This window comes from Neocloeon triangulifer, unplaced genomic scaffold, assembly GCF_031216515.1.
Source record: "Neocloeon triangulifer isolate White Clay Creek 2 clone unplaced genomic scaffold, ASM3121651v1 ptg000009l, whole genome shotgun sequence".
In the NCBI taxonomy this organism is placed as follows: domain Eukaryota; kingdom Metazoa; phylum Arthropoda; class Insecta; order Ephemeroptera; family Baetidae; genus Neocloeon; species Neocloeon triangulifer.
Window position 1 is genome coordinate 2919247 of NW_026775551.1, and position 27255 is coordinate 2946501.

General features: G+C 40.2%; 1 protein-coding gene across 1 annotated transcript; it reads right to left on the reverse strand.

The window, feature by feature from the left end:
- LOC132195341 (toll-like receptor Tollo) lies at positions 1-22453 on the reverse strand. Its single transcript, XM_059617279.1, has 7 exons — positions 22138-22453; positions 18042-18513; positions 12951-13259; positions 12295-12467; positions 5149-5773; positions 3494-3745; positions 1-2522 (listed from the first exon to the last, which is right to left on the reverse strand). The coding sequence occupies exons 1-7, from the start codon at positions 22354-22356 to the stop codon at positions 517-519; spliced, it is 4056 nt and encodes a 1351-aa protein (XP_059473262.1). The 5' UTR covers positions 22357-22453; the 3' UTR covers positions 1-516.
- Between the last annotated feature and the right edge of the window lie 4802 nt (positions 22454-27255).

The window sequence follows — 27255 nt, forward strand, 5'->3', positions numbered from 1 at the left end:
TGAATTTTATTCAGTAGGATGTTTTATTGCTCATCAATTATATAAATAATCATTATATACAATTAAAATTACACAAGTTAAATTCACCATTGCTTTTCGCGTGGCGCGAAAATCGTTCATTCGATATTTAACAAGACTTAGGAAGTATTTTGATTGCTACATCAATAATACATGAAATTAAGAAAAAAAAAATGCAGAAATGACTGGGTTTTGACGAATGTCCTTTTTCGGGTTGCAGCACCAAGCGCCTCTGGAATATTTATGTAGCCACTTTGCACATTTAATTATTACCATCCATTTTTCACAGCTTCTTTTTAGTCATTCTTTATATGTAATCGTACACGCATGAGGAATATACATCAAGTGATGAACAGGTGACGAAGGCGACGAACGTCTTGTTTTTGTATTTTTTTCTTAACAACTAATCTCACATTGAAAGCGGCTTCTTAAAACATACGAGTAGCAGTCTTAATTGAGAAAAAAAATTATCAGGCGCAGTCTGTTCTTTTTTCCTATCTACACAAAGTACATGCGCTGTTGGGACGCGGGTCTGATGCTGGTGCTGGTCGTCACGTTTCGCTCGTCAATGGTGCTGTAAACATGGTTCAGGGGCCCGTTCAGCTCTTTGTGCTGGTGGTAGTACGTGGAATAGCATAGGGAGTCGCCACTGTCGGCGTTGTCGTCCGTGGACGTGGTGTGGTGACAACTTTCGTCACCGTCGGCAGACGACGAGCTCATGTAGCCGCTCTGAGGCGGCATCACAATGTGCTGGGCAGGCGGACTCGTCCAGTACGGAGAGATGGTGGACGAGTACACCGGCGAGGGGCTGTACAGCTTTGTGGTCGAGTCTCCCCAGACCTTGATGCTTCGCTCAGCGTTTGACCGTTTCTTCAGGTAGCTCACGCTCGACGGCATGGCCCTGACCAGGTCTTCGCCGAACCTGCGCTTCTCACCGAGAATCAGCACGTTGGCGGAGTTGAGCAGACGGTGCAGCGGCTCCCACAGCTGCAGGGGCACGTTGTTTTCTGGAGAAAGGGAGTTGAGAGACGGGGTGATGACTACGATCAGCTTGCACAAAACACTTTTGTTGTCATTGGCCAGGAAGGCGTCCAGAATGGGAATGCGCAAGTGCTGCTCTGGCCACTCGGTTTGCATGAAGTTTGCCGAGAGGACCAGAATAGTTCTGCGGCTGGCGTCGATGGCGCTGTCGACGCTGGCACTCAGATGCCTGGCTGGCAGGTCGCGGTGGTGCATGCACATGGAGGCACCGATTGTGTCCAGACGAGAGCCGACCTCCTTGTTGACCAACATTTCGTCGCGAGGGCTGTAGACGATGTAGGCGTCGTACAGTTTGCCACCTTCCTCCTCAGGAACAACTCCTCTGTCCATCAGGGACTTGCCCCAGGCTGTGATTTTGCGTCTGAAGACAAAACCCAGGATGCCCATGACGAGAAGAACTACCAGAGAGAAGCCGACCAGGGCCAGCATGCTGGTGGAGAAGCTCGGAGAGAATGTGTCGTGCTGGATAGAGGCGGAGATGGCGCTGTTCTGGTGATGCAGACACTTCTTCAGAGCCTCAGCTACGGACAGGTTCAGTCTTCCATTCGGCCTGTGCTGAGTGTCCAGACAGAGCATCTGATTGGCCGAGTCTGTCCACGAATTGAGCCGGTCAAGCACTTCACAGTCTCTGCAGGTCCACCAGTTGCCACCCATGGAGATGCGGACGTTGCCCTCGTGCTGAGGAAGAACTGACCAAGGAGCAAAGTCGACCAGACGGTTGCCGTCGATGAACAACTTGCGCAGACCGTTCAGCCCGCTGAAGGTTTCCACGTGCACGGAGATGATGGCGTTGTTCTCCAGATGCAGTTCCTTCAAATTGTGCAGGCCGAAGAACTCGTGACCCTGCAATTCGGTCAAAAGGTTGTCTTGCAGGTACAAGGAGTTCAGGGCGAGGAGACCGTTGAAGGTTCTGTTGTGGATGAAACTGACCTTGCTGGCGTTCAGGTACAAAGTCTCCAACTTGCGTTTGCCGATGAACACGTGCGAGGACAGTTCGTTCAAATTGTTTCCGTCCAGGTACAACTGGGTGGCGTCCATGGGAATGCGCTCGGGCAGATTCTGGTGGTTGTTGGCCGAGCAGTCGACCACGTTGGCTCCCCAGAGCTGGTCGTGGTAGCACGTGCAGTTGGTCGGACACGTCATTTCGCAGTCGCACGCGTCGTAGTCGCAACAGTGGCACAGGGCGAAGCAATGCGTTTCGTAGCGGCACAAAAACTGGGACGGTGACAAGTGAGCGATGGGCACCGGCGTGACGGTGGCGCGGGCGTGAGGGAGGAAACACGTCACGGTCGAGAGATCGGCGATGCGGGGGTAGCGACGGAGGCTGTCGGCCAAGCTGTTGGCACGCTGGAGCCACTCCATCTTGCAGTCGCAGGTGAGGGGGTTGTGGGAGAGCAGGATCTCTGGAAGGGGGCTTCCCTTCGGCACCTCCATTCCCAACTGCAGGGCGTTTATGTCCAATTCTAAAACAGAAAAAAAAGCAAAATTTATAATTTGTTGGCAAAATTTTATTTCAAAACTAACAATTTAAAAGAAAATCAAGAGACAACATTATTTAACAAAAATAATAATAATAAATTTAAAGTTCCATATTCTATGTTAAAAGTCACTTAAAAAATTTCCTCTTGATTTATTTAAAAAAAAAATCCTTTACAAAATTTGTATAAAATCCATGAAAATGTATATTCATTTTTAAAATACAAATAAAAAATGAATATTTGTCAGGAAAAAGTTATTTGAAAACTAATAATTTCAAAATAAAAATAAAATCAAAAGAAGACATTAGTAAAACAGTTGGAAGTTCCATATTATTACATCTAAAAGTCGCTCTTGATTAATTAGAAATTTAAAATTTAAATAAAGATCCATTAAAATTTATTTTTAAATTTTAAATTTTCCGCTGCAGCAAAATGAAGACTTGAAATGACGAAGACAAACAATGAACAATAAAAAGAAGCTGACTGGAATTCGCGCTTGAATTATTTTGACAAGTGAAATAATTTTAATGCAAACTGACAGTAAACAATGATCAATGGCGCATTGCCCTGTCAGTGCGAAGGCGACTCAAAATAAATAATCGCGACGAGTGAGCCGCAAGTTTTTGGCCTCCTGTAATTTCAGCACTCATTATTTTTATGCAAATTATCGCGAAAACAAATTTGCGCGCGTCTGCTGCACGCTAACTACCAGAGACGACAGCCAGCCCGCGCAATAATTCACCGGCGCGCTCGCTTTGTCGAGAATTATCAGCGAGCCTGTTGTGACTCTGGCAGGCGCGCCGATATTTTATCGTGCGCGACTCATTTATCCCGAAATCTGCGTGCGAAGGTAAATAAACGTGCTCGGCGCAAAGATAAATAAGCTCACTCGTTGCGCGATAGATCGAGTTGGCATTTAATTATCATAACGTGATATACGAGGCGGTAAATCTTACCGGTGAGGTGGTTGCTGGACAGGTCGGCCACGGTGAGGTTCCTCTTGGCGATGAACGTGCCGGACGCCACGTGCGAAATGCGGTTGTCACTCAGGTAGAGCATCATCACCTGGTCGGGGACGTCGGAGGCCTCGAGTCGCTCGAGCAGGTTCTCGCTGAGGTCCAGGAACGTGAGGGAACGACCCCCTTGACCCCCGTGATTGCGAACACGGTCCAATCTGTTGCGATGTAAATCAAGCCAATTCACCTTGCCTGCGAACACACCAATAACACACACCGCCGGTTAGTTCGTTGTTTTAATAAATATTCAAATTCCAACACATCAGCATGCAAGACAAACGCCGCGATTTTTTTTTTTTATCTTTCGAAGGCGGCCCGTTTTATTACCGCTATTGACTTTTGGCTAAATATATGACTGCGATTAAAAAAATTACAAGATTTTCGTTGTACTGATCTTTTTATGGGACCTCACCGTACGTACAAATACATGCAGCACAATAAAAACCGTATCTTTCCTATCGACACGGCCGAAAAGTTTTCTTCGACTGGCCAAAATCCTACGCATTTTTCTATCGTCTGGAATTCTGGCAATAAAATGATTAAGGTGCTGCGGGAAATTCAACTGCGGCGGCATCGGACGAAAAACAAATAAATAATAATAAAAAAGCACCGCAGGCTGATCGGTTTTTGATTCGGCGCGGGTCATCAATTTTCGGCCGGGCGCGCACAATGATAATTGCTCTTGGCACTTTTTTGCCCCTTTTCAGCCGCAACCGGCGCATTATGCGGCTGAGCAATGCACAGAGATAACAATATATGTGTGTGTGATCATTTAAAAATGCGTCAGTCAAAGTGGAAATGATTTATCACTATTTTATGTTAATCGCCAGAGACAGTTATTCAAAACATGCCTGCATCGAGTATATGAATATAAGAAAAGAAGACGCTCGCTCTCTCGGCACACAAAAAGCACACGCGGGCAGGCAGCAGCGAATTTGATTGACAGTTTGAAATATAACTTAACGTGTTCAATTATAATGGAGGAGAATATTAAAAGGTGATGGGACGCCGAAATTTTCATTTCGCCGCACTGGCGAGCGAAGAAGAAGAACAAACCGGCCGAGATCCGTATCTTCAGTGGCTATTGTGAAATCGGCGAATTAATTTTATGCTAATGGAAATTTTCGAGCTCATCGTTTCGGGTCCATCCGAAAGAGGAACTTTATTAGCCACGCATAAATCATTGAAAGGTTGAAAACAAATCAGTTTTAAAGAATTATTATTTTTAAATTTTACCTAATAAACTAAACTTTTTTGTATTTAAAAAAAAAATGAAAATAATAATTATAAATATTTCTGTTTTCAGGTGAAAAATAAAAAAAAAAATTATATTTCTCGCCCTGCTGGAAGCGTTAGGATTAAACGCCGCTTTCACGCTTGGAGCTTTTTTAATTAAATCCTCTCGGATCGAAATTAATCCCTTCTGTCAACAGCAAATTAAGAAGGAGAGGAAAAACTCGCGCTCCGACTTGTAACAATAAAAGGCTACACATCTCTCCCGCATTTCTAGGTCGCCCATTAAAATTTCGACTGACGCCGCGTCCTGATACTTATCACCCACAAAAATTTAACAAGGCCACAAAGCGCACACTCACCAGGTAGTCGGCCGAAGTCGAAGTGCTGCAGCTGGTTGTCGGACGCGTTGACCGCGTACAACGAGGCAGGGGCGCCCGTCAGGATGGCCTCCAGGTCGGTCAGGGCGTTCGCGTCGATCCTCAAACCTTCCAGTCTAGTGTTCTTGCTCAGGGCGCCCTTTTCCACGTTGCTCAGTCCGTTGGACGAAAGGTCCAGCATCCGCAAACCGGACAGTTTGGCCAGGCTGTCCCTCGGAAGGGTGGCGATCTGGTTTTCGGACACCTTGAGCACCGTCAGGGACAAGAGGGAGGGGAAGGTTGGCAGGACCGTGAGTTGATTGTCCGAGAGGTCGAGCAGCTCGATTCGGGGCACGGCCGCCAACACCTCGGACTTCAAACTGGCGAATCGATTGCTGCCCAGTTCCAGTTCCCTCAGGTCGGAGCAGTTGGCCAGGGCGTTGTTGCTCAGGGTCAAGAGCAGATTGTGCGAGGCGCCGAGACGACGCAGGGCACGCAGGGGGCTCAACACCTTCTGCGGGAGGTCCTCGAGTTGGTTGGCCGTCAGTTCCAGGGCGTGCAGGTTGCCCAGGGACATGAACATGTCGTCGGGGATGGACGTGAGCTGGTTGCCGGCTAATCGCAGCACCTGTTGACACACAAGAAGGGAAACTTAATATTTGACTGAATTGTTTGATAGAGAGCACGAGGGAGCCGAACATGAGCCGACGCTTTTTGGGTGGCTCGTTCCGATTCGCAAATCGGAGTGACAGCCGTTGTCAGGGCGCACACATGTGATTTTCGCACACAATGCAACATACTTTGTGTGAGGTATTAGAAGGGGCACGCGAAATTTGTCCTTGGACTCAAGGTCTTTTTTACATTAAAATACCTTCCTATTTAAAATTGCATAAAATAATTCAAATCAAATCAAAATTATTTTTAAAATTGCAACGATTTCTCTTCAAAATTTCCGTTTTAATTAATTTTTTTTAAAAAAGCGTGGAAAATTCTTAAACTTTGATGCAAAGTGGAAGTGAAGAAATCAGGCTTTTCCTCGTTGCTGCAGAAATTGTTTTTTATTCAAAAACAAATTACTCGGTTTTAAGATTTTAATTTTTATGTTACAACGTGGTGTTTTTTTTTTAATTTGCTAATTTTTTTTGCATATATTTTGCTCATGAAATAGGGTCGAAGACCGTGACCGAAACTAGCCATTTGTTGATGAATAAAAAACAATTTCTGCAACGAGGAAAAGCCCGATTTTTTCATTTCCATGATCATCTTCTCGAGTGTCAAGTGCTTGAAACAAATTTGAAGCAAAAAATAAACATTTAGTTGCGTTAATTTGAATCCTTATAAATTAATTGCAGACAGTGACAAATCGTGATGATACAAAAACGCGACAAATTATCCAGACTATGGGTCGCTCGGCCGGGCGCAGACGGTCTATTTTAAAATTAATATGCAGCGCAGCATCCAGCAGATGGTGGCAGCATGGTATGGTTTTTATACAGAGCACACATGCACATGAAATATTAAATTTCTCGCTTCGTTTTGGATTTTCACGCGCTAGCACGCCACCAAATATTTAATTTCTCGGCATTAAATTACACAAAACTGAGTTAAATATGCGACGAATTTTCATTATTTTTCATCAGCACCTGACAGCGTCTTTTTACTTTTGAGCCACTGCCGTGCATCCTTTATTCTGCGCAGAATTATCTCGACACGGAGATTTTACGTGGAAATTAATACAGTGAAAAGGGCACCGAGATAGATAACAAGGTGTTACGCAAATGGATCTAATTGGATGTAATACGGAAATTGAATTTTTCTCTCGCGCCGGCGAAAGTGAATGTGCACCGCTCATGAGAAAGAAAAAGGAAAACGTGCCGCCGCATTATTTTTACGGGCTGCGCCACGATTTGTGTTGAAAACGTGTCAAAGTGAATAAAGGTTATCGCGCCCGGCCGCGTGTTGTTATTTTGCTCAAGCACAGTGATGCCGAGGCAGTGATTTGTGCTCCTGTGCAAAAACCAGACCAAAGAGTTGCAACATTTCGCCGAGGTGGCCCGAGAAGATAATCTGCTTTATTTATTGTGCAGCTAAGCCGAGAGAAAAGAAAAGTGATTTTAGTCGGTCGCGAGTATGAAAGGGTTATGAAAGAGCCTCTGGTGAAATACATTTTTGTATTATTATATTATTCGTCCATTCAAAAAGTTTTCCTCAACGGTCAGGAAACTTTTTTTGCCTTCGTCCGAGGCGAGAATTATAATTTTTTTATGAAACATCCATTACGGGAGAGGCCATGCATGAAAATTAACCCATTATTGGTTTACCAAAATCTGGCCGTGAGCTCTTCTTTTTTTTCGTCTGGCTGCCTAAATTTATTCCGAGAGGAATTTTTTGTGATGTTTTTCGTCATCAGAAAACCAATGCATACAAATTTGCCTCCAAACGAGAGCAAATACATATATAATTATTATTATAGACTTTATGGAGTCAAAGGCGCGGATGAACCGACGAAAATCCAAAACGTTTTATGCCTCAACGCATTAGAATAAACACACGACAAGGGAGGCTGCAGAGGAGAATATCATCGTGATTAAAATAAAATTTATTATCCAACGTGAAAAAGCCGGCCGTGTTGCATTCTCTCTCAAAGGACGCCGAGACGGGGCATTCAAATATAAATAAAAGATGGACAGACAGCTATTTCTCTCACTCTTAACACCTTTTTGATTCGGCCGCGTCTCGCGCGCCAATTTCCCGGCCCGGGCTCAAATTGAAATTTTATTCAAATTATACCAAAGTACATATTATAACTTTCTGCTGAATAAAATAAAACAACTCGCCGAGCTCTCATTAGGCTCCGGCGGGGTCCGCAATAAAAATGGCCACTTTATTGGCCACGGGAATTGTATAGATTTTATCTCGCCCTGCTTGCATGCGTGTTTCAAATTTTTCGAAGCCGCTGCTTGTGTAAAAATTACGAGGAAAATAAACGCATCAGGTGGTTGTTTTTCATGCCGATAAATAAAAAAAAGTAGCACGTCAAATAATTCGATCCGCGGTGTGTGTGCGCGTTCAGGGGGAAATTTCAGCGAGCCGGCGATATTTATCAATTGATAACCGGTAATTATATTCATGAAAATTCAACAAGTTACTCGCGGAATAAAGCGCATGAGGAGAGTGAATACAGTTTTTCATTCGGCTCTTGTGTATATTGCGAGGCCGAGCATAGTTGATGACGTGAAAAGTGGTAGGTTCAAATGAGAAAAATGCTGCTCGACGTCGACGAGTAAAAAAGGCAGGTAGGTTGTTGTTTTTTAACCGCAATAATAAGGGCCGACCGAGGAGGAGAGAGAGAGATGCCATTACGGCCGGGAGGTTTCCTGCTCCTTTTATCATCTCTCGCGGGCCGAGCACATAATACAAAAAACAAGGTTGGGCAGCGCGTCCATTCATTTCTGGAGCGATAACAATAACACCCAAGCTCGTCGACTTTCAGCCAAAGCGCGCGCCCATTTAATTAAATTCCGGTGTACTTTGATAAAACTCAAATTCAATGAATTCGTCTCGAGCATGAAGAGAGATAGCGTGGCTCTCCTTTTTCTCTCACAGATCAAATTAACACTTTATCACCTAATTTATATAAATAACAGCCTCGGGAACGAGCCGTTTGAGACTCGAGCAGAATAGTTTTAATTAAAACTAGTTTCTAAATTCTAGGAATTGGAATAGACGATTCCGAGGGAAAAGCTGCTCGGAATTATCTAGTTTCATCACTTGGACGGATAATTTTCAATTAAAAAGCACTTCTTTCCGAGGAAACGAATTGTATATGTTTTAATTGTATGAAGAAAAGGAGAATAATTGCGCTGCGGTCGCTATTATATTGTTTCCCAAATTGGCTCCAATTGTGAGAATTTCTGTCGGCTGCACGCTGCAGAAAGAAGATCGTGCGTATAAACGAAAAGCAAAATAAAAGTCCGGGCCAAATTACTTCCACATTTATTTATTTCCCATCTCGTATATGTACGTATTTTATTTCTGTGCTCAGCGTTTTGTAAATGGAGATTTTGGTTGTTGATCTCGCGGCCAGTTTTTCGGACCTCATCGGTAATAACATAGAGGAGCTATTGCGCGCGAGAGGCGCAGGCAGCAGGTTTCAAACTAGAAACAAGAAACATAACCCCGAGGCATTCTTTCTCTCTCTCTCTCCCAAAACTCATATTATAATTTTTCTTCCCAACTCTCATCACACTGGTCGGACGGAGAGTGAGGCTGCGCGCTAAGTAGATTTTTCATGGGCATAAATTCTAAGCCGCGCTAATCCTTTTATAAACTGAATCAGATTATCTCTTTCTCTCTGCTCGCGCGCCAACAACATATTATATTAATCCGTTCGAAAACTCGAGCAGCTGGTATTTCACAACTTTTGAACTTTGAAATTGTACAAGACAGTTATGGAATGCCCATAAATCGCTCACGTTTGTTTGCGTGCTCCGAACCAATATGCCTTTTCTTCTCTCTCTCTCTCCGACGAATAAATTATTTCGGACGATAAATTTCAGGCGTGGTATTAAAAGGCCCGGCGAAAATGAACATTTTTTGCCACTTGTTGGGACAGCAGGCTGCTGCGCTCGTCCGCGTTTAATTAATGCGCCCGATTACGCGGATAATATATATGAATTTCTGTAATAATCCCGCTGTTTCGGCTCATTAGGAGAACTCTGGCAATGGTCGACATTCATTAAATACACTCGGCGGCGCAAGAGGCGAACGAATAATAAATAAATGGCCCGATCACCGCATGTGCTGCGCCCGCCGCCGTGTGTGATGTGATTATATGTTTGCTGGTCTCCGCATGTGTCGCCATTGCATGCACGCTCGGCTGGTGATAAATCGCTTCATTATAAATTTAAAATTGTGTAAAGCAGCCGTGTTGTGCCCAAATTAATAAAAATAATTCAATTAGTCTGCGACTCGACAACCGGAGGTGGAAAAAAACCAAAAACCAGAGAGACGCCTTCGCACCTTCGCCTCGTGTTAACATCGCCCAGCGTGCAGTGGGCGAATTTTATTTATTATCACTCGGAAAAGAAAGCGGACCAATTTTTCAATTTGATTAATCAAAGGCTTTGAAAATTAACACCAGAAAATAATTTATATAAAATTCCCAAATAAAAGAAGAAGAAGAATAACAGTATGCGTCATACTAACACAAGCGGTCTTTTTGTTAATGAGTCTTTTGTCCCACATCTGTCACGCAGTCGGCCGGAGAAAAATTAAGTAAGAAATGGCCAGGCATTTGGGCGAAGAAAATAGTTTTGGGCACACACACCAGTTATAATAAATGAAGAGTCAGCCTTTTAGAAGGCAATTTCTCTCACTTTTTAATATCACCTCGGGGAGCATCTCCTGCATGCTCGTCTCATTTATTTGGTGATCAAATACAATATTTCTCCTCAACATGCATGTTTGTGTGTCTCTCCGAAAGGGGAATTCGTATATAAACTGTTGAGGTTCAGAGTTCAACTACCATGGTCAAAGGCGTTTGATGAGTTGTAGAAGAAGGAGAGAGAGAAAAGATTGGTTTGTGCTGTGTTGGAATTTGGGACGCTCGGCTAATGCATTACGATAGGTTAGGAGAGATGTATAGTGGACCGAAGGAGAGAAAAGAAACATCTCTCGCCAGGTTGTCGAAGGAACAAAAAAAAAACGTGTGTGCGTTTCATTTTCCTGTTATAAAATCGGAGTAACGAAAACATGCCCGACTCTCTAAATATTGTTAAAAGCTCACCATTAATATGGGCTTCGGCGGTGCATCAACGGATAAATGGGACTGATGAGTTTTTCTTCGCCGCCATAAATTTTATTTAAACACGAACCTAATTTGGTTAAAAGAGAAAATAATATAATATAAACGGCTAGATAATGTTTGGAAGTGAATGCGCCATAAATTCGGGTCTGCGCGAAGAGATTACGTTTTTTCCAAACTGGAATTCAGGTCTTATTCTTTTATTTTTCAACTGCTGCATTATTCAAATTGAGCAGCAGCAGCTTTTTAACTGCCAAGGGTTTCACACCCGCAACGTCTGCGCCGAGAGACTTGAAAAATTAAGTGCGTGCCGAGAAATTAGCCAGCATTACAACAGCCCGCGGAGTTATAAAAATGCATAAGGCAACAAGGTGCGCCATAAATTATACAACTGGATAAATTTTAACAAGGGGTTGAAGGATAAATCAAAGGTGAAATAAGAAAGAGAAACAACCCGAGCGCGGCGTTGTATTATTTATAAATACCCTGCGAGAACATCACTCAAGCGGCGGAGGGAATTTCCAATTAAGCCGCCGAGTGATAGCTCTATACGTTGACGGTAAAACAACAACAAATCGAATGTGAAAATTCAAAGAAATCAGCACAGCAGCCAAAAGCAGGGAGTGAAAATTTAACAGGCCCTCATGACTCGCTCGCAGCCATTTCGCGTTCCAAAACTGCTCTTCATCTTGATTTGTTTTTCACTTCTTTTCGAGCGGCAGCAGCATGTGTGTGGTGAACGAGACGAATTTTCAAATATAACCGGCCGCTCTCTCTCTCTCGCGCACTAACTCGCTCTTTTCAAATGAATTTCGAAACAATAAAAGGAGCTGATTGAGATCACGTATTGTGTGTGAAAAGAGGGCCCGTCCGTCCGTCCGTGCAGGTAAAACTAACTCACTTGTTAGCCCGCGCTCGCGAGAGAATATATAATCGGTCGGTCTATATCTCGGACGCTCTCTTTACGATGCGCGGCGTGACAACGTGTGGGAGTCGCCGCGAGAGAGTGTAGGATTTTATATTTTATCCTCTGCTCGTTCCGATGCCGCTCTCGGCGATCCCAAATTAATTTCCAGCGCAATAAAATTAGCAGCCTAACAAGCTCGCCGGCATAATATCAATTTCGTTATGACAAATGTGGCGCTGCTCGAATTCAGCTCATAATTCGCCGCGTGTAATTAACTCCGACAAAACGGGATTCTAAGCCAAGCGCGAAAAAAAATAACACGCAATTTACTTGTTCGCCGGTCTCTTTTGTGAATTTACCGCTGATTAATTAAAAAACTAACGTGAACTTTATGGGAACATAAATTCGATATAAATTTTCGTTCTTTTTTCCTTACCTGCAATTCGAAGAGATCTTTGAAGATGTTGGCGTCCAGTCGGTTGAGTTTGTTTGAGGTGAGGTCCAACTCGCGAAGACGCACCAGACGTTTGAAGGTGTCCTTTTGGATGCCGACGGAACCTGGGGCCAAGTTGTTGCGCGCCAGGTCGAGCAGAGAAAGCTGGGACAGGCCTGTGAACGCACACGAATTCGCTCCAATTAATCAACCTGTTCAAAATTTGTTTTGCCTAACATTTATTATTTATATACAAGAAGCGTTTCTTGATGGAAAACTCGGTAAAATAAATGCCCCTGGGGGAAACGAAATCTCTGTCGGTTTTTTGTCTGGCGCGGGTTAATTGTTTTACGATCTTGCAATAAATTTTCGGCTTGTTTGCAGCAAATCAGAATCGCTCAAGCAGAAATCTTTCGTTAAGCTTTTAGTTTTTTTTCCATTTTTATTGAGGAAGCTGTATAAATGTTGTAACAAAAATGAAATAGAAAAAAAATTCGACTAGGAATTAAGACTGCGCGGGTAATAATTTCAACATAATTATATAAAGTAAAATAAATAATCAGCCCTTAGCAGAAATTTAAAATGAAAATATTCAAGGATTTAGTTTATGAAAAAATCAAATTAAAGAAATATGAATTTTAAATTTTAAACATTCTTACCTGAGAACAGTCCAGGTCCCAAAACGGCCAACGAATTGTCGGTGAGCCGAAGCTCGGAGAGCAGTGGCGAGTCGTTGAGCCAGTCAGGCGGCAGGACGGACAGTTTGTTGCCGGAAAGGTCAAGTTTCTGGAGAGAGATGAGTCCGGCGAGGGATCGCTCGCCGACGGTCGCGATGCCGTTCCACGCGAGACGCAGCTCACGCAGGAACCTCAACGAGGCGAGAAAATGGTCGGGCAGATGGGTCAGCTCGTTATGCGAGAGGTCCAGAGTCTCGACGGAGCGCAGGCACCGCGGGGAGTTGTTGAAATCTGTGAACATCGACGGCCGATATGAAATATACGTGTACCTACTAGACACATTTAAGTATATATAAGCCACGTGGGGTGCGTGCATCAGGAATTAAAAATAAAAAAATAAAATCATTGTGGCGCTGGAAAATGATAAATGACTCAGGAGGAAGGTGTTTATGGTCGCGCGGGAATTCGGATTCAACCCCTCGCGTTTTTATTATTATAAACATAGTCATGCGTTATTCATTTCGGTCGTGACACTGCTGATTGTATTAGGTTTACCCGCGGCAAAGAGGATTTTTCTAATTGCGCTCTGCTTTCTAATCCGGTCGGCAGCGACTTTTTTGTTTGAGTCGCATCTTCTCTCTCTCTCTGGGGACTCCGAATAATAATTTCGGTAATGAGAAATTCGTGTTTGGCCGTCACTCAAGCAAGTGAGAGCTGCTTTCGAGGCGATCAAAATCACATCAATCACCGCGGCGCCGAAGGATTATCCCGACTATATGCGATAGTGAGTGAATATGCAGCCATCAGGAATAAGGAAGGGACTTAAACTCTTGAGCTGATTAAATTTTTTAAAAATGCAGAGGACGCGGTGCATTATTGAGCCAGGCCGATAAATTCCGGAATTTCCAATTTGTCCCGAGTGCAGAGCCACTTTTTATGGGTTGTAAAAACCCAAGTCCGTTTGTCCTGCTCGTGAGAGACTGTTTGCGGGAGCGCGAAATTATAAATTTTATTGTTGTCAGCAAAAGGCTGGAGAGGAAGGAGAGTAATGAAGCCATTATTCAATTTTCAAGAGCGAGCGCGGAAATTTATTTTACGACGCGAGAGGCACCCTTTCAATTCTCGTGCAGCGCCGATTCGGGGAAAGAATTATCACGCAGGCCGAGCATATGAAAATGCGCGAGCCGGAACAAAACGGTCAAGGGAAAAAAGCCAAGCTGCAGGAAAATTCGCCCTGCACAAAAAGCCGCGTATACCGAAATTCGTCACAGGTGTCAATTGGCAAGGCCAGGTTATTTTTCAGAGTCATGCACCCCGGTCGGCCATTGTGTCCGGCCAGTGTGAATAATTATCCTGCGAAAGGGGGTGCGAAGCCTAATTCTTTCCGCCCGGGAATGATGGGTTGCCTTTCACGAGCGGTCGCGCATTGTCTCCGTTTATTGCACCCCTTTTGGGCTCGGCACAGCGCGGCTGTGAAAATAAACAAAAAGAATATCGGTCTTGGGTGAATGTTCTATTTTGTTTGGCGAATTCCAGCAGAACGGCGTTGTTGGGAAAATAGACCCGTTGGGTAAATAGAGAGGGCCGCGTGCATAAATTCTTAAAAGACAACATAAAGAGTGCACAGAGCAATCACCCTTCCAGTTTAGCCTTCAACCCGTTTTATGACCCGAAACATGTGCGACCGACTATACAGTAAAAAGTTATTCAAATAACAAGGGGGCCGAGAAGTGTTATTCTGAAATGAACTGCCAAGGTCTGCTTATGAGAAAAAAGAAACATCAGCAGTGTATCAAAAGTTGGCCGGATATAAAAATTCTAACCTGACTGCTTTTCACGAGGGTGTGTTTAAGTGGATTGGGTGCTGCATTGAGGGGTTTGATCCTCTCTGCATATAAACATAGGAAACTCTGCAGCTTTTTTGCACCCGTATTTGTTTCGAATTTTCTCGCTCAAAGAAGAATCTGCCAAAATTTCGCCAAGGCAAACTTTCCTCGTGAAACAGCGAGATAATCCACCCTTTGCCGCAGCAGCAAACTTCCCACCCCTTTTATATTCGCGGCGTGTCAATAAAGCCATGAAATTTTATTTGTATAATGTGGTGCAATAAAAGGAGGCGGGCGCCGAGAAATTAGCTGGTCAAACGCAGCCCCTGCCACACACGGGCCGGAAAACAAAAAAAGCAGCATGGCGGCGAAGGTTTTCCTTCTCGATGAGTGGGTTAATTGCTGCGAGTGTGCGACAGGCTCGCTTTGCGCACACAATCGTCATTTTTATTTCCACTTTTTCAAAACAAACGGAAGTAGAGTGTGGCTGCGGCAAAAACGCACGCCAAGCGTTTTTCGGATCATTTTTGTGTCGCGAGTGCTAAACCGCAGAGCTCTCGCCATCAGCTGCGTTTTTTGTTTTCTTTGCATCATTTTCATTCGGCGGCGGCGGTCGAAATTAAATTACAATCGTTTTTCTATACCTCAGGCAGGATATCACCGATTGGTACCAAAAATAAATGTGATTGTCTCTCTACATCAAACGTAAAACTTATTTGAATTTCAATTAATATTATAATGTAATTTTTTTCGTCCAAACAAGTGAATTATCACATCAAGTGCTAATATGGAATGTTTTTTTAAACACATACGCTTGTTTGCTTTTAATTATAAAATGTAAATCAATATAAAAAAAAAAAAACCAATACACCCAATATATACAAAAAGAAATAGCTCCAGGAAGGATTTTTGTTATTTCAACCTATACAAATTCATGAAAATTTGTAATAAATTCTTTTAATTAAATTGATTTTATTTGATATTGTTAATCGTGATTTGAATTTACAGTCGGCTTTTCCTTGGCGGGTTTTGTTGTTTTGATTGTGAGTTGTTTCTTGTTTAAGAAAAAACAATATCCTGCTCTACATGTTTTAGCTGCAGCCATAATTCTTGAGCTGGGAAAACATTTTGACGATAATTAGGGCAAAAATCATTGCTTTCTTTTAAATATTTCTCTTTCAAAGTAACAATTTTCCGTGAAAAATTTATTCATAGTTAAATTTTGTTAAAAAAAAATTAACACCAAATTTGACATTGAATTCAAAAACTGTTTTTAGCAAATTAGTCAAATTTTGTGTTGAAAAATATTTTGTGTCTAACTTGAAATAATAGTTCACGAAAAAATGTTTTTTTGAGTCTGATTCTTTCTGTTTTCACATACCCCGCCCAAAGTTGAAGATATCGATATGAGATTTTCACCACTTCACCATCTTAGTTTGAAAGCGACTTTCCTAAATTTTTGACTAAAAATTTTCAAAATTGCGGGTTTTACGGGACATTTTGGAAAAACAAAAAAACGTGATTATCTCAGCTTCTAGTGGTCGTAGAACAATTTTCCGGGTACGGCTGAACTCGTCTTAGCAAGTTCTACAACTTTGCTGTTGAATGTAAAATTTTAGGTCAAAGGTCAAGGTCATTTTTGGTGACCTGAAATTTTCAAACTCAAATTTGAAAATGTGCTGCATGATGAAAATCATTTTTGAGATTGCCATTCGATTCATCATGAAATTTTACGTATTATATGTCAAAATTGCGATGTTGATATTTTTAGTTTAATTTAAATAAAAATAAGAATATTAAAAAACGTGGTTTTTCGCACCTCGGCAGGCAGTGTCAACAATATAATCGTCTGTAACTTTTGTTCTGATGATTTTAGGTACAAAGTGGTTATTACCAAAGTTAATCTCCACGTCAAGACCAATCGATTGGTGTATATGTCAATGACCTTCAGTGACCTTGGGGTCAAAGGTCACCCAGGTCGGTGACCTGGGGTCACACGACCTAAATGTGTGATACGTACTTAGAAAGGTCTTGTCAAGAGGATAATTTAGGTCACTAAGTTTTTTACTTTACGTCTACTACAAATCGAATAATTATAATTTTTCCTAATTAAACGCAGAAGTTTGCGTAAAATTTATTGGAAATTAGAGATTACTCGCTTTGTGGTAGACGTAAAGTAAAAAACTTAGTGACCAAAATTATCCTCTTGACAAGACCTTTCTAAGTACGTATCACACATTTAGGTCGTGTGACCCCAGGTCACCGACCTGGGTGACCTTTGACTCCAAGGTCACTGAAGGTCATTGACATATACACCAATCGATTGGTCTTGACGTGGAGATTAACTTTGGTAATAACCACTTTGTACCTAAAATCATCAGAACAAAAGTTACAGACGATTATATTGTTGACACTGCCTGCCGAGGTGCGAAAAACCACGTTTTTTAATATTCTTATTTTTATTTAAATTAAACTAAAAATATCAACATCGCAATTTTGACATATAATACGTAAAATTTCATGATGAATCGAATGGCAATCTCAAAAATGATTTTCATCATGCAGCACATTTTCAAATTTGAGTTTGAAAATTTCAGGTCACCAAAAATGACCTTGACCTTTGACCTAAAATTTTACATTCAACAGCAAAGTTGTAGAACTTGCTAAGACGAGTTCAGCCGTACCCGGAAAATTGTTCTACGACCACTAGAAGCTGAGATAATCACGTTTTTTTGTTTTTCCAAAATGTCCCGTAAAACCCGCAATTTTGAAAATTTTTAGTCAAAAATTTAGGAAAGTCGCTTTCAAACTAAGATGGTGAAGTGGTGAAAATCTCATATCGATATCTTCAACTTTGGGCGGGGTATGTGAAAACAGAAAGAATCAGACTTGAAAGAAAAATATTTGTTTAAAAGCATGATTTTTGTACATATTCTTATCAAAATGATTTCACAGCTCATGAATTATGGCTGCAGCCGACACATATAGAGCAGGATATTGTTTTTTCTTAAACAACAAACGACCCACGAAACCCATCGAGGAAAAGCCAACTTAAAATTCAAATCACCATGAAAAACCCTCGATGAAATTCTACTACAAAACTTTGCAAAATCATGTAAAATTTTTGAATCCTTAAATAAAATTTATTTTAACCGATCAGTTTTAAATGATATGGCCTATTTGGGTAGAAGAAGTCTAAAGATAAATTATTTAATAAACTTTGAAACAATTTTTTTTTATAAATTACCTTCTAGGGAAGAGTCCGTCGAGTCGTGGCAATTTTGGCACGGCACCCTTTCGGGCCCTTTGGCGATCATGCTCACGTCCTGCAGCTTGTTTGAGCTGAGGTTGAGGTGCTTGAGTCCGGTCAGCGGGCACAGGGTGTCCCTTGGGATGCTCCAAACGTTGGAGGCGGACAGGTCGAGCTCGAGGAGGGACGGCAGGCCGGAGAAGGCGCCTTGCTCGATGGCCAAACTCCAGCCGGCCGGGGCCGACGAGGAGCGGATTGAGAGGGACTGGATGCGCGAAGATCCGGGCAACGAGGACAAGATGCCCGTGGGAAGACGCCGCAGTTGGCACTGGTCGAGCACCAACCTGCGGGGGTTGGCGTTGCGACGCAGAAGGGTGCGGAGAATGCTGGGCAGCAGGCCGCTGTCGATGGAGCTCTCGAAGAGGACAATGTCGCTGCATGTCACGCGCACGCTGCTCACTGGGTTCAGCTGAAACAAGTGAAGAAATAATTTAATATTTATAAATGAAATCGGATCAGTTTTATATGGTTTATATCGATTATAAGTCATTTTGCTTCAAGATTAAAAATGAACAAATTTATTAATAATTTAATTGTTCATTTCTTTTTTTTAGATATTATTGGATAAAATGAAATTTGTAATTATCTCATGATTTTCTCCTTTATATATTCTAATTTATTTGCTGCAATTTTAGAGCATTGAAGCTTATATAATATTATCAGCTTTTTTTCTTTTTAAAGAGCGCAGAATGAAGATTGTATCGCCAAAAAACTTTAATTTTTAGTTGCCTTTGAATTTCTTATCTTAAAATAATGTATTCAATATGCAACGAGTGTATTTCGCGGAACCATTTTGTTGGCGGATAGATGAGAAAACCTGTCTCGTGATTCCCTAAACTCTCTCATTCTCTCTCAGCTTCATCAAGATCAGCTGAATAGATCACAAGACAATAAAGTGCGGGATTAAAATTCCGGGACAAACTGTAAGCGCGTTTTAACAGTTGGCAAAGTTTAACAAGTCCGCCTGAAAGAATTTCGAGCATTTTCAAAAATAATGAGCTGTGTGCAGATGGTGCGCGGCGTCGATTTGAAAAAAAAAAAGATTTGGCGCAGGAATTTCGGCAGTACAAGGAACGCTGCGGCAGTAAAAAAGGAGAAGCCGAGCGAAATCAAGAAGAAGAAAAGTATTCGCTGCTGCGCGGTGGGCTTTAATGAATGACCATAAAGACAAAGGCCGAGGAATTCGCGAAATGAGCAGCGCAGTTCGGCCGGTTCAAACGCCGCGCGTTTTCTCAGAGGTGGTATGCGAGGTGCTGAGACATAATTTTTTCCTAGTGATACATTTGACAGGCCCACTAAATTATATCGCTCATTATGTATTGTTGTGTGTTCCGAGCCGAGGAACATTCCGAAATCCGGCAGCAGCCGCGCTCGGTAGTAAAAAGACCCATTTTATATTCGCATTGTTTTTTACTGGAAAAGCTTTTATTAGTAATTTCAGCGGCAGGCAACTCCACCTTTTTATTTCTTCACGCATTGTTGCTGGGCCCTCCGCGCTCTCAACCCTGGTTGAAAAGCTGCGCCGCCGAGCGCTGCACGGTAAATACAATTCCCTTTTATTACCGCGCCTGCGATCATCTCGTGCTGCCGGCATAAAATAAATAAATCCTCGCGCAAATTTGCCCGCCGATTCCGATTTCTCACACGTGCGGTTTTTGCCCCATTCCATAAAATTTGAGCCTCGTTTTGGTCATTTTCACGACGTTCCACATTTGTGAAGGATGAACCTGGTTTCTCTGACATATTTTTTGCCTCTTTATATATTTCACACATTTGCACCTTGTTTGTTCTGTCGCGCACAATACGTCGCTATTATGTCGTGCGAATTATGGAGCGGCGCTATTCCGGAGTAAAAAGCTGCACAATGAAGAATGGCCGCGTTTTGTTGTAAATTCCAAACACTTGAGGACGAGTTGGGGCCGCTGCAGTTTTTGCCTCGAGTATGCACAGAGTTGCATGAATGTAACGGTTCAGAGGTATAGTATTTTTACTCAAAAACCAAAATTTCATCATGTTCAAATTGGGGACACAGATGAGGCATAAAAAGTATCACTGATGGCGCATGGACCGATTTATTATGCTTTTAGATGTTATAAAATTGATCCAATCAGGTCATCCAACTTGTATTTTTGAAAATATATTCATAAAATATCAAGTAAAACTTGAAATGAGTAATTTATTTTTATTAATTATCATTCATGATGATAATTTTTCCAAATTTCTTACATTCAATTGTTGATGAAAACAACTTGATTGAAAAGAAAGGGGACAAAACGGCACCACCACTAACAATAATTTTGCTCAAATTTCCGAGAACAAATTATTAATCGCAAACAAAATCAAATAATTATGCATTTTTCACTATTAATCTGATAAAATTATTTTTTTAGTTTGTTCTAAATTAAAAATTAAATCATTTTCAAAGAATTAAAATTAAACTGCAGCCAATGCGGCATCTTTATGATTTTGGAAATTTTAGGCAGAATTCTTGCTAGTGGTGGTGCCGTTTTGTCAAACAATTCCTTTTACAAATAATTTTTTTTTTAACAATTCAACGTAAATAATGTGATGAAAAAATTTGGACATATAAGCAAGATATTTTTTCTTTAATTTATAATAAAAATATATAATTTTTAAATTAAAATACAGGAAATATAATTAATCAAAATATAAATAATAAAATAAATTATTTTTGATAGTTCTTTGAAATGTGACTAATGCAGCCAACCGGTAGGTCCCTTCCATTAGCGATTTTATTCCTTCACATTAATCGATCCAGGCTTTCGACGGACAGCACTTAAAAGTGACGAATATGTGAAGAACGTGATGCATAATATCAAATTTTCTGCAGAATACTCGAAAAGGGTGCAGTAGGAACTTGTAACTCAGCGCCTCGGGCAATCGATGAGCAATTCCATTCACACGGTCGTTCTGACTTTGTGTACTTTTCCCATCATCAGCCGTCGTTTGAGTGCAATTACTGTTCACCGCAGAGGTGACAATTCCAATTGAAATGCAATAACCCTCGCGGCATTTTGCTTGGCGCGCACAATTTGACAAAAGTGCTGCATTAGGCAAACTTGTAATTCCTTCCGATGGCCAAGGGCGCGTTGCTCAATTCGACCGTTCGGAAATGCGGGGAAAAAATTCACGACACGACTTATTGGCATTTTCCTCCCACGGGAACACGACACGGGCCGCTTTTTGCCCCCAAATTCTATCGACATGTCCGCTCTAATGGCGAAATCGAGTTGATCATCCCGAGTTTTTTGCGCAAATAAACGTGTAACCGGCGCGGCCCAGGGAGGAATCTCGTCGGCAAAAAGAGGACTTTTCGGGGGCAATTACATGATCTGGTCTAGCCAGGTCTATACAACCTTCGGAGTAAACGGAACAGGGGGGTTGAGACGCAGGTAGAGGAGAGAAAAAAATAGTCTGGTCGTGAAAAGGTTCTCATCCTGACAAGAGCTTTTCTGCCAGGTACACAGAAAAATACTTGGTCTGTTGCCTGTTTGTCAGCAAGCAAGGGTTCCGGAATGCAGGACTATTTCTGCGGATTTGTTTGTCGCGCACGAAAAAATAAATATTTCATGATAAAATCGGAAAGTTTGCCGTGCGGCGCAAATCCGGCGCCGCGCGCCGTAATTTGCCTACTTTGTACTCGCTGGGGAGAAATTTCGAAACAACAATTGCGATTAGCAAACCAGTAAATTACTCGGTGGTTTTTCTGTCGCGGGGCCGTTTGTCAGGCTAAAGGCGCTCAGGGGACGAGGAAAGAGATGAGAAATTTCTCAACCCGAGCATTATACTTTTTTTTATCGGAGGCGCGCGCGGCGCTTCACCGCAAGCTCGCGAAACTTGGGCAAAAAGTTGAGTGTGTTTAACTTTTAAGTTCAACAACTCTCGAGATTACTCAGCCGAGCTTGACAGACAGGAATATTATTAACTTCGTGATAAAGTTCGTAATTCATTTTTGAGCCGCGCGCCAAATTAAATCAAAAGTTCTGTCTTTGGAAAGTTTAGTAATTCTCACCATGATAGGGTTGATGATGGGCAGCTGGTCGTGCAGTGTCCGAACGTTGCACCGCAACTCGGTCACATTGGACGCTTCGTAGACACTCGACGTGGAAATCACATTATGCACTCCACACCCGAGGGCACTGCTGGACGTGAACTCGACATTGTTGTTCTCGAAGGCGCGTCCGAAAGTGGCCAGCAGGCACAGCACTAGTACACAAGCTGCCGCGGCCATCGTGTCCGAAGAACTGTCCGATTCTCGTTAGTCCATTACGAAGCAATGTGCTTTTGGGCGAGGAACGCACGCGACACACGTTTGCTCGACGGGGCGAAGTCGGCGACTGAACCTCCGCCGGCCCAAGCAACTAGTTTTATACGAAGGGCGCCCCCTCTTCCTCCGCCGCGGCTCGCAATCGCGGTGTGCTCGCTGCCGGTTCAGCATCGCGGCCGTCGCTACGAATGATAAATTGACGATACTTCAACTTGGTTTATAAAAGTAATATTTATTTTTTTGTTACACATAAACTAATATTAACCAAGAATATTACAATTTTATAAATTTTATGTGTGTATTAAAAATAAATTATCTTATTAATTTATATTTTATAAAATTAAATTTTATAAATTTACTCAATTCATTCTCTTTAAAATAATTGCTTTGTTTCAATATTTTATATGATCATTTATATACTTTTTTGTTACTTAAACTTTTGACTAATAAAATAACCCAAATTAACTTATTGTCAGAAATTGTCTCTCAACATTACGAAATCGTCTTTTGTTTATCATTAAAATGTGATGTAATCTTTAATATAAGAAGTCTTTTTATTAATAAGTCTTAATGTGATTGAAAATTGAAATAAAGCAAGTTGAGAGCAGTTTTTTTTTTTTGTTTTAAATATACCGTATTATTTTGGAAAAAACTTCTTAATTACCGTTAATTATATTTGTGAAATTGATAATAATTGGCAACATTTAAAAAAAAAAAAATGTTTCTAAAGTTTATTCACATAAAATTTAACTGCGCGTTGTGAATATAAAAGGATTTTTAAAGTTTTGGAAAAATAAAAGGTACATATCACATAATATATAATTAAAAACTGAGACACTCCATTAAAAAAAAATGAAATTTTTGTAAGAAAATATTCCTGTAAAAAACCCGTGTAGCTTTGATAATGAGTATTTTGGCATAGATAATTGACAATTGTCAATCAACTAAAAACTAAATTTTTAACTAAAAAGTAATCTAAATTCTGTATTTTTTTCCAATTCCAATTTTTACGATATTATTTTGCATTAGGCGCGCAACTTTGATTGAACCAAACCAAACCCCAAAGCTGCAGTTCTGCTGCAAATAAATTTCGACTGCTCGCCATTCAATCCATTCATTTTTCGACCGCAAACATTTGTAGAAAGAGTTTTGACGGTTTTCGATTGAGTCGCTCGCTGTTCATTATATAGAAGATGGACAAAAAAAGGAAAGGTGCGATGAGCGAGCAAACTCACGCACCCTGTCCTGTCCGTGAAAGGATATACCCGGTGCATTCTCCATTCTCGACAAATAACTTGATGATAATGGAAAAGCGAGCTGCATGAGAAGGGTTGTTTGTTGGCTGCTTATTCTGAGATGCTCTAATGCGATAAGGGAAATTAAAAACGCGGCCGACAAATGAAATGAATTGGCCTACGCGTTTGTGTGTGCTGATGTTGGATTGGTTTGTTGAATGCATTTTTCGTCGGAACATCTGTGCTGCCTTTTTTGATAAATATATAATATAATATGGTCGCGATGCAGTTGCAACGATGCACGCTGCAAGCAAGGTGCTGTTAATAATATCGCATCACACTCAAAAGCCTAAATTTTTAATAAAATTTATTTAAAACTTTCAGCAACAACAACAATTATTGCTAATACTTAAAAACTTATACGTGTTAATTGATTTTTATCTTACAAAATGTGATTAAATGCATATAAATGTTATACAGCATATAACATGATGTATAACAATTATGGACAAATAAACAACAATAATAATAAATGATTATGTTGGATTTAATTTAATCTGATGCGATCTGATGAGGGAAATACTTATGCAAATAATTTAATTTGTATAAAAAACTGTTTCAGCGCTTTTATCCTCAATTCAATTTTTAATTGCTTTAGCATTTTAAATTTTAATCCTTTTTAATCGTAACTCTGAGTAGATTGTGATTTAAAGCTTTGAGCACTCATTCTATAAATTCAATGTGATTCAATGTAATGAAATTATTGCATTCATTTAGGTTTTAATTCAATTTATATCTCAATTTTAAATACTTCAGAATTCAATTTATTGACAAGTATAATAATGACGATGACCTAGTATGTTAAAGATAACATAAAAATTACCACAATATGAATATTAGCAGAGAATAAATTATTTAATAAACTTAAAAAAACAAAAATAAATATTAATTTTATAATCAATATAATGGATGAAAAAATGAAGAGTAATTATATAAATTTATTAAAAAGAAAATAAATAATGAAAAAATTAATTTTAAGAAAACAATTACAAAAGCTTAAGATATTGTAATAAAGTAATAAGTTATAGTTATACATATTTTATTTTTTGCATTTGATTAATTTTACAAATTGTAAAATTATATTTGTTTGAAGAAATTGACACCTGAGAAGATGATCATGGAAGTAAAGAGATCCTCGTGGTAAAATTGGTTTTTGATCAAAAATAAAACAAAGTGCCTTTTTGTTTTTGAATAAAAACAAATTTTACAACAAAAGGAATATCCCAATCTCTTTACTTTTAAATTACAGTTGTTTCAGTCTCCAGGTTAATAGTTAATAGCAGATTCTCCCCCAAATGATAATAATTGTTTTAGCAGTTATAAAAAAAATCTTGCGCTAGTTCGGCGACGACGTCAGAAATGAACGATGCAAAGTGTTAACCGCTCCTACTTGGGCATCCCGCCCCCTAAAATACCTCCATCCTGCATGGCTGCGAGCGCGAGTGTGGATAAATGAATTTTACACACACTCGTCGCTGGCAAGCTCAAGCAGCACCAACAAACTCCCACTACCTCTGGCAACACACAATATAATAACAATAATACATATAAAAAGCTATGCTCTGCGTGCACTTTTTTTTACAAAATTTTATTCAGTCTTGGCACAATAAAATTTATTCCCCGCGACATTCACGTCGGTTAATCTTGTTTTGCTGGGGCTGTCGTTTTGACGACAAGGGACCCTCAGCGCGATTCCACAAAATCGGGCCCGAATAATCTCTAGAGAAAATTTTTACTTTTGTCCCTATTATCAGATCGCGGTCTTTTGTGTCGCTAATCTCGTCCACGGCATCTCTCCTGTTATTAGCCGCGGACGAATTACTTTCCGAGTGCAGCCAAAATTGATCCTGCATCTGGGCCAGCAAAATTATCAAAATACGTACACTCGCGGCCACTTTAGTGTCATCTGGAATTTGTTTTTCTGCTGTTTGTGATCAAAAGACGGACGAGCATATGCCGGCCGATTGGTTCCACGAGTGCCTCTCAAAAGACAACAAGCTGCACCGCTATACTGGACGCGCAAGGGACATTCAAAGTTTTTACCAAAGTTCTCATGCGTGAATAGAAAAATGCTGCCCGTCGTTTGTGCGTCCAACTCGATCTGTATTGTGATGCCGCCTTTAAAATAAATCAAAGTTTTCCCTTGAGAATTATGGCCAGATGTCATTCCCGGAAAGCTTTGGTATATTTTTCTGCAAACATCCGCTTTTTGTTTATTTTGCACCAATAATGATAATAATAAAATAACTCGGATAAGTGAATAACTTGGGTTTTTCCTTGTTGTTAAAAAGCCCGAGTTATTCCTCGAGTGCGAAAATTTTTTCAAACAACTGAAATAAAATATTTAGCAGTTAGAGAACATCATTGATTTGGGGAATAAATCAAATAATATAGAGTTTAATTTTTTTTTTGAAAATATACAAAATTTATAGCGCAGAAGTTTATATTGACAGTTTTGACTATGTTTAAATACATTTTTGTGTACCAGTATAAACTTCTCAGCTTTTAACAATTAGCTTTACAATCACCACGTTCACGTTTTCAAATAATAAACCAGATATTTAGTTACAAAAACCTAGATAATACTAATAATTAAATTTTCACAAGCATTTTCTTATATAATTTAATTTTGAGTGTAGTTATGCCTGTAATAAATTGAGAATAAACAAACTTAACAATACATTTGCAAACCAGCTTAGATAAAAACTTTTACTTTTTATAATAAAAAGCTGAAAAGCTGATTAATTTTTTTTACTTTACGTGTCTTTACATTTTACTCCAACAGTCAAAACAAATAACAGAGATTAATTGTCTATTTATCTCATTTTCTCATACATAATACGCGCTCTCACAAAAATAAATAATAAAATAAAATGAAAAATTGAAAACTTTTTACTTCACTGTAAGTTCCAAACAAAATAAATAATATTAATAATAATAATAATGGAACGAAATAGAATTTATGAAATTTTACTTCATCATTTCAAAGTGAGATTTTAAATTCTTTTAAAAATATAATCAAACAAATTTCAGATTTTACGCATATAATAATGAAAATAGATGCCAAGTGCCTAAAACACCATCTTATTTGAAAGAATTTTAAATTATATTATATTTTTATATTTTTAATTTTTAAGAGGTTTGATGTGCCCTGGAATTGGGCGAAATCACGATCCAGACCAGTTATGTTGCTCTATTTGCCCTAATTTTTGGGGTTTTAATGTTTATTTTTTTGTGACACAAAAAGGTACTTAAATATTAATTTACTAACTAAAAGTAAAAATATTTTTTTTATAGTATTCCATTTTAAAGCCAAGTTTTTCTCGCAAAGTTTCAGTACAACCAGTAAAACCACGCAAAGAACTCTTAAAAATTAAACCCTGAAACTTCTTTACACTTTACAAACACAAACAACCTCTACAATAATTAGAACAGAAAAATACACGCACACTCAAAACAATCTATAATACCTAATACATTTTTACTCTTATTTGAACTACTTTTTCCATGTAAAATAAACAGAGTAGTGCTTAAATAATTATTCAAAAATAAAACTGTTAGTTGAAAT

Coding starts and splice junctions, on each gene's coding strand:
- LOC132195341 (XM_059617279.1), bottom strand. CDS start 22,356: ATGGCCGCGGCAGCTTGTGTACTAGTGCTGTGCCTGCTGGCCACTTTC. Junction 18,514..22,137: donor CCATCATCAACCCTATCATG/GTGAGAATTACT, acceptor CACTTGTTTCAG/CTGAACCCAGTGAGCAGCGT. Junction 5,774..12,294: donor AAGATCTCTTCGAATTGCAG/GTAAGGAAAAAA, acceptor GTGTGTCAACAG/GTGCTGCGATTAGCCGGCAA.